The 8,530-nt window shown below is 40.5% G+C and overlaps 1 protein-coding gene across 1 annotated transcript; it reads right to left on the bottom strand.

The window, feature by feature from the left end:
* Nucleotides 1-1,811: 1,811 nt before the first annotated feature.
* ntmt1 (N-terminal Xaa-Pro-Lys N-methyltransferase 1) lies at nucleotides 1,812-7,980 on the bottom strand. Its single transcript, XM_034896242.1, has 4 exons — nucleotides 7,800-7,980; nucleotides 5,976-6,135; nucleotides 3,882-4,134; nucleotides 1,812-3,636 (listed from the first exon to the last, which is right to left on the bottom strand). Exons 2-4 carry the CDS (start codon nucleotides 6,132-6,134, stop codon nucleotides 3,380-3,382), a joined length of 669 nt encoding a protein of 222 aa, XP_034752133.1. The 5' UTR covers nucleotide 6,135; nucleotides 7,800-7,980; the 3' UTR covers nucleotides 1,812-3,379.
* Nucleotides 7,981-8,530: the final 550 nt, after the last annotated feature.

The following is an 8,530-nucleotide window of genomic DNA, read 5'->3' as shown; positions in this document are numbered from 1 at the left end:
TATAGGGTTTGCTACTTTTTTTTTCTGTCATTTTCTTGAAGATTCTGCTGGAAGGTGTAGCCAATGACCGTGGGTGCTCAGACTGCACTTGTTACAGTCCAGTGGTTGCCGAACTGCATTTGTGCAAGGCTAGTTTTCTGCTCGTGGATACTGTTGAGTGCGTGTATCAAATGTACTAGCCCGGTATAATGTGAGCTGGTTTTGAGACTAATAAAACACCTCAGGTGCTGCAGTTAACATCACATCCTCTCAGGCTGTGTATAGAACAAGCAGCCCTGTTAGGGGGGGGTAGGAGCAGTCTGAAACAATCATTTTGTTTATGAAAGGTCAGAAGATAACCCTGTGCACAAGGCAACGTCCTCGAATCCTCTGGTTTTGTTTTGTGAAGTACACAGCGGAGCTTTCCCTGCTGTCTGGAATAAAACACACCAACGCCAAACACAGGTATACAGTAAGGAAAATGAGTATTTGAACACTGCTATTTTGCAAGTTCTCCCACTTAAAAATCATGGAGGGGTCTGAAATTGTCATCGTAGGTGCATGTCTGCTGTGAGAGACATAATCAAAAAAAAAAATCAAAATCACAATGTATGATTTTTTAAATATTTATTTCTATGATACAGCTGCAAATAAGTATTTGAACACCTAAGAAAATCAATGTTAATATTTGGTACAGTAGCCTTTGTTTGCAGTTCCAGAGGTCAAACGTTTCCTATAGTTTTTCACCAGGTTTGCACACACCGCAGAAGGGACAGAGTTTGAGCCCCCTCCAAACATTCTCTATTGGGTTTAGGTCTGGAGACTGGCTAGGCCACACCAGAACCTTGATATGCTTCTTACAGAGCCACTCCTTGGTTATCCTGGCTGTGTTCTTCGGGTCATTGTCATGTTGGAAGACCCAGCCTTGACCCATCTTCAATGCTCTAACTGAGGGAAGGAGGTTGTTCCCCAAAATCTCGCAATACATGGCACCGGTCATCCTCCCCTTAATACAGTGCAGTCACCCTGTCCCAAAGCATGACGCTACCACCCCCATGCTTCACAGTAGGGATGGTGTTCTTGGGATGGTACTCATCATTCTTCTTCCTCCAAACACGGTTAGTGGAATTATGACCATAAAGTTCTATTTTGGTCTCATCTGACCACATGACTTTCTCCCATGACTCCTCTGGATCATCCAAATGGTCATTGGCAAACTTTAGACGGGCCTTGACATGTGCTGGTTTAAGCAGGGTAACCTTCCGTGCCATGCATGATTTCAAACCATGACGTCTTAGTGGATTACCAACAGCAACCTTGGAAATGGTGGTCCCAGCTCTTTTCAGGTCATTGACCAGCTCCTCCCATGTAGTTTGGGGCTGATTTCTCCCCTTTCTTAGGATCTAGGATCTAATTTAGGATAATAAATGGAGTGGAGGTGGATATTTTGAAGGCAGACTAACAGGTCTTTGAGGGTCAAATTAGTAGCTTATAGACAGGTGTTCAAATACTTATTTGCAGCTGTATCATACAAATAAATAGTTTAAAAAAACACATTGTGATTTCTGGGTTATTATTTTTTTTAGATTATGTCTAAGTGGGAGAACTTGCAAAATAGCAGGGTGTGCAAATACTTATTTTCCTCACTGTATGTACACACAAAAAAGAAAATACTTTTGCCATGTTGCTCTCCCAGCTTGCTACATTTTTGGGTGAGTGCTTCTGTTACATTGTAACAGTAGTGTAGTGAAGATTCAATTAATGTAAAAGGACTGGTAGCTTGGCTCACTAAACTTTCCAAGTACCAGCTACCAATAAGCAATCTGACAAGATGATTAATATGTTAGTTTATAAATGAATTAAATAAAAGAGCAGCTAGTGTCTGACATCAATTTACTGCCGAGCGGTGCTGTGAAGGAGATCATTTTTCTGGTATTTGAACATGGTTACACCAGCCCCAGCCTAGTTCTGCCCGTTAACCAAGCTGTTACCTTACCTCTTATATAAGTAAACAGCGGTGCACAAGACATTCAGGTAAAAGCTTCTCATTATTCAAATTTGTCAGTTACATTTAATCAACATTTATGCAAAATTTGTATCTGATCAAACTAAGTATGGACTCAGGGGCCAAAAGAGAGTGGACGGAAACATCCCTACTTAAAACAGCCACACAGTTTGTGGCCATATTGACCTGCAATCATAAAAAATATCAATAAAATACTCAACACCATTGGAAATGTGTCCTGTTAAGAATAGACTGCTTGAAGATGCTCCGCTTCTTAACCGCTTCCAGCGGACAATGGAGCCAGATTGTGATGCAGCTGAATCCAGAGGACACGGAGTAAGAGTGAGGTCACTTTGGCTTTCTGTTCAATGAAACGGCAAACAAGGACGCTTGACTGTTAATTTCATAACAAAACCTACTCGTGATGAAACGGGTAATAAATAAACATGGAGCCCAGCGATGCTGAACTACAAACTGGTGTGTTAATAGTGATGCTGTAGTCTGGTGATGAAACAGCACGTGGACAATGGTCCCTGTATTTCCAAACACACAGTCAAACTTTAACCTGACACAGGAAATACATGCTAGAACTTGTCTCTTAGATGGAAGTCTGAGCAAATATTCAGTGTAATGTAGCCTTACCTTACAGCTATAGTGTGTAGAGTCTGTCTCCACCATGAGGAATTCTAAGTAATGACAACCAAACTTGACATGACCACGTGATACAAGCTTTCCGTGACTGCGCACGCACCCCCAACCTCCAAACGCAACTCATTTGGCATGGCTTAATTGCAACGGACGTTCTTTAAAATAAAACGGTGACGCACTAAAGCTTTAAGCCTGGTAGCCCAGAAAGAGATGACGCTGCAATAAGAGTCAAACAGAAGACTAATCCATGGAGTTAGCAACACACGATCCACAAACGCACTGCATATCATTTCCAAACAGATATTAAAGTGATAAAGGAAAGGAGTAACTTCACCCTAGGGCCCTATGCTCTGCAGAGGAGCCAGCAGGCAAGTGTTATTTAAAAAAAACTCCTGGTGTACTTACAAACTACCCTATCCATCATTTTATGAGTACATAACATATATTTGTACTACTGTAGAAGTTTGGTATCATTTTGGGCATTATAAGTGAGGTAATTTACCAGATACACCCTTGGTTCCATTAGCGCCTATACTAAACTAACCAGCTGATAAGCTAACTGACCCAACGTTAGAACCAGGTGAAAAAAGCGTCTTGGGGCGTGTTTGGCTTGAGGTTTTTGGTGCAAAGGATCGTAGGGTAAAGTTACTCTGAACCGTCACTTTAAGCCGACTAGAAAAACATCATTTTCACATTAGAAATCCTGTGTACGAGCCCCCCCTCTGTCCCGTGGAGGAGGAAACCGTTCTATCTGAGAGCCAGTGTGTGGACTTGGTAGATCTCCTTTGGGAAGTTAATCTGTTGCTCCTCGTGGACAATGCGGAGGCCCGCTCTGCCCACCAGACTGTGAACTATGTCTAAGTCGCGGCAGACGCTGCTGTCCACCTCGTCGGGGACCACGCCCTCGTACGCCACATTGTCCTTGATGATGACGAGGCCGTTCGGCCGCAGGGCTTTCTGGCAACGCCGCAGGAAGTCCACCAGGTGGTCGTCTGTCAGGTGGCCTGAAAGGAAAAATTGTACCTTTTTTTACCATAAAGCACTTTAAAAAGTATTTTACTGGTGGAAAGAGGCCCTTTTCAGAAAACTGGACCAATGCAGTAGAATTACTTTTTTTTTTAAATTGGTATGGCCAGAGAAAAAAACTCTCAAACCTACAACAGGCGATAAGCATGAAATGAAATATTGGTTCAACCTCCCACACCAGACGGGACCGGATTACACTGTTGGTACATTGTGGCAGACTCACCGATAACCCACTGGATCCAGATGACATCATAGCGTCCACTTTCTGGCACAAAGTCCTGCAGGCCGCTGCAAAGGTACTTCCCCACTCTGTTGCCCTCCTCGCCCAGGTATGTCTTGGCTTTGTCCAGAAACTCCTGCGTCACGTCCACTAGGTCTACGGTCTTGAACAGAGGCAGCAGTAACCGCTTGGTGATCCTCCCGATGCCTGCTCCGCAATCCAGAGCACAGTCTGTGCTCGTCTTCCCTTCCCCTTCCTTCAATGGCAAAAACACACAACAGGTCACTGGTGGGTAAAAGCTGGGACACAAACTGCTTCGGTTATTGTGGAAAAGGCTCTGAAACAGCACCGAAACTTTTACAGGAGGAGCAACTGAAAGCATCCCGACTGGAAACGTTACAAACTGGCATGGGATGTGCACGACCCGGGACAGGAGGGCTCTGCAGCGGGTAATTAAAACCACCCAGGTTCAGGTCATGGTTAGGGCTGAAACCATTCCTCGGGTAACTCATATAGTTTGACCATTAAAAATCACAGAGGCAAAATTCTTTGCCTCAAAGCTTTGTTTAATCTATGTTACTAAAGCCAACCAATACCTACCGATATACCGGCCGGCCGATATTAGGCATTTCCTGATACATCGGTATCGCCATTTATTATGGCCGATTAAAAAAAGAAAAATAAAAAAAAAGAATTGGTTATTATTGTCATAAATGATTCTGATAATTGAATATTTAAAAAATAAAAAAAATGGACTGTCAACCAAGTTCGGAGCGTTGGCGATGCATTGTCTGTCCACCAGAGGACGCTCTACAAAGTCCCTGTTGGCAACACTTTTTTTTTTTCTTAATGCGTTTTTGGTCAAAGACCTTTAAGTTTCATACCTTATATCTTCATATCATATCACTGTATTTTTATTAATTTTATTAATCACAACTTTAATATATTTTGATGTTCCTTTGTTCTGACAATTAAACAAGTTATCATTCTCATTATTTAAGTGAGAACTAACTAATGTTATTTTGTAACGCGTTCCGGAATTTAAAATATATATATATATCGGCACATCGGATTTTTGAATAACCAAATATTGGCATCGGTCTTAAAAATCCTTTATTGGTCGGGCTCTAAATGAGACTACTGTGGCACAGCGGCTTTATGCTGCTGTGGACACATGGCCTGAAGCCTTGACAAATTACGGATTGCAATTTGGAGGAAGAGAGGGAAAATACTGTACATGAAGGGCTAATAGAAACAACAGGCGGAGAAAAAAATGACAGAAGTTTGGGATCATTTCAAGCTGCAAAAAACAAAAAGTCTGTACAGTGTGTCTATTGTTAAGTCGAACTAGCTTAGCACCATAGCATGGTGTCAATGCTACAGCGGCTCATCAGAAAACATTCAGTTTACTCCTCCATTACACAGAGTGGAGTCGGAACAAGCTCAATTTAACATTAGGGCTGGTATTAAAAGAAACTATTTTCCGATTTAAATTGATATTCAATTGAATATTCCAACATCAATTCACAAAATGCAAGAATCGATCTTTGTATAATCCAATAGTAGAAGACCTAATGAATCTATTGGTATGTCATAAATAACCCTTCAATGTTTGGCTACGTTCCCTCTGCCACCTCCAGATATCTGAATAAAAAGTCATGTAGCCTGTAGACCTGCACTTTATTCTGTGTTCATGTTAAATAAAAAAATGATATCCATGTAACCAGGATTTTGCAATGTTGCAATCCCATGAATTCAACCAATCACCATGACTTTAGTGTGACTCGCAATTTTGACCAATCACCACAACTTCTTTGCAAATTTGACCAATACCAGAAGTTTCCAGCGATTTCAACCAATCCCAGCAACCCCACGTGCCAGATTTTGTATCAATATGTGACTCTGAGAGCCAATGAACAAGCTAGAGTAAGAACGGGTTGACGTCACACGTACATCGCCAAATTAATTTCCTTGTTTAACGAGACGTGTGTGACTCGAACATCTCACATTTACCAACACAGCGTACAGCAAAAGACTTCAATTACAATTTCAATGGCAAAATTGCTGTCTGACATTGTTAGGGTAAAAGTTCCTTACACCAAGAAACCTCTGCAGGAAAGCTTTGGATCCATTGATATCGATGCTGGAGATGCTGCCGTAGCCTCCCAGCATGCCATCTACTGTGGGGGGGACCTCCTTCCAGTAGTCCTCTGCATTGGAGTAGAATCTTGTCTCAACTTCTGTGATGTCACCCATCCTGCACAGATAACACTGTTCACTCATTGTACACAAACTACTATTCCCTAATTGTATAAAAAATTAAATTTGGAAATAAAAAAGGATTCTGTCGTGGTAATCAAAGTGTGGAGACTCAATGGCCAGAAGAACAGAAACCTTGCTCAGTTTAGACCACCGTTGGACCCCTTTTTCAGGCAACTTGTTGGTTGTGTATAATCCCTGGAACATTTTGGTGGAGTTAGTTTTACAGTGAATTAAAAAAAAAATGCTTTTTATTGAATCATATGATTAAATAACTCTGTGCATGTGATTGGTTTTCAACGCCGTTAAACTTTCTTGATTCAGTTTTTTTAAAGCAGCAGGGCTGCACGATATGAGGTAAATATGTGATGAGGTTGTTGAAAATCGTGGTATTTCTTGGGATAAATCAACAGATTTTAAACTACACTGTTCTGCTGCTTTCAGTATTCTGGTAAAATACAACATACCGCTTTTTGAATTTCCCCAAAACATTTAAATGAATATAAAAGGCTCCACTAAAAAAATGAAAGAATTTCAAACTGTAATTTTCTTTCAACAAAAAAACATCCAGCGCAATATGTCACAGCTTTTCGCATTGTGTATATTGCGGTAGTTAAAATTGCGAAAATGATTTTTTTTTTTTTTTAAGCGATATATCATGCAGCCCTAATAAGCTGAATTGCAAATCAGAATGAAATTAAAGAACAATAGTAAAAAAATACCTCTGTCTTTAAAAATAAAGGTACAGCCTTGCAAATGTGTTTTTCCAGTATTCGGTGTTGGACACAACACAAGCCAAATCTGGCAACGCCTTCCAGTAGTTCAGCTGTCAATACCCATCGTGTGACCAGGCAGAGGGCATACCTTTCCTCTGACCAACACCACAGAGAGCACGAGCAGAATGAATGAGAGGCCGGGCGATACACACTTTATCAAGTCTGGCATACTAGCTAGCTGCATTTATAATGGCTTTTCAATTATTTCAGATGTGGTGTACAGTCAGTTGTTGTTGATCAACTTGATTAGCAAGTCTAGTATAATCCATCACACAACTGAGAGACTTTTCAATACATCATCCCAGCCCAGTTTGACACATTTGAAATTGAATTATACAAAATAACACAGAGGCATGCCTCCTAAAGTTACACCACATAAGTTCACATGACTCTTCTACTGACTACTTAAGGTATTACATGTATTTTACGCACTGCTCAACACATACTGACACTAATAACTTAGCTATTGCTGCCATTAAAGCTAAAAAACAGAGAAAATCATGCCAACGTTGAAAGTTAAAGTTGTAAGTTAGCTAACCTAGCTAGCTATATAGGGCGGAACCTTTAGAAATAATATTACTTTTAAAAATTATAAGCTATTAATACCAACTTATTCGTTTTTTTTTTTTTATGAAACTTCACACATGCTTGTCGTTCCTCCCAACACGTTGAGTTTTAAATTGTCAACGGTTTCTCATTTAATTTTCATACTGTTAATTAACGTTACTTGTGTTGTAAAAAAAGGCCCTGCACGTGCTAAGTTTAACGTTAGATTTTTTTAGCCAAGCAGCTAGCATACTTAGCCGGCGACAGCTCAGTTTCCAGGGTAAAAGACTAACGCTGGGGTCTAAACTTGTTAAAAGTAATTATTTATAACAGCACTAACCTCGTATTGTGTCAGCGACAGGTCCCACACCCTCCTCTACCTCTCACAAACCCGGTGTCGGTGTCAGTCTCAGTTGTCTACATAGACCACATACACAGTTAATGGTTGTCTATTTGAGAACACGCACATCTGCACGTCATTTCCTTATTTGGTTCCCGGGAGCAGAAGCGACAGCAGCGACAGCGCCTCTTCAGGCTGACTTCACTAATGTCTTTTCTTAAAAATACATACACCAGTACTAACCATAGACTGTATCCAAGCATCAGTTTATATACACTCTATGGTAGTAACCATAGAATATTACAGACAGTGCAAGTAACCGAGAGTTTATTATTAAGCCTAGATTTGACTATAAAATAAAGAAACAAGGGCTTCCAATGCCAGTCAGATCAAGACGGCACCTCACGTCTCGCTTCTCGTTCAACCACAACTTAGTCAAAGGACCGTCAAACAACACTTCATTCACTTCCGTTTTCCCCGTGTCAATAAAAGCTCTATGGTTTCCTGAAACTTCCTCAGCTGTAACACAATAAAATACCTTACACACAACTTTATTTTAGATTTTAACCCTTACGTTGTCTTCCCAAAAAATACACACTTTTGTTTACGCTTTCTATCAAATTTAATCGATACGTTTTTGTTCCTATTTTCAACACCTTTAACAACTATTTTTTTCAATGTTTGTCACTTTTTTTTACGTTTTTAACACTAACTTATTAACTTCAATTTTG

This window comes from Etheostoma cragini, chromosome 16 (assembly GCF_013103735.1).
Source record: "Etheostoma cragini isolate CJK2018 chromosome 16, CSU_Ecrag_1.0, whole genome shotgun sequence".
Classification (NCBI taxonomy): domain Eukaryota; kingdom Metazoa; phylum Chordata; class Actinopteri; order Perciformes; family Percidae; genus Etheostoma; species Etheostoma cragini.
This window is presented reverse-complemented; position numbering and strand designations above follow the sequence as displayed.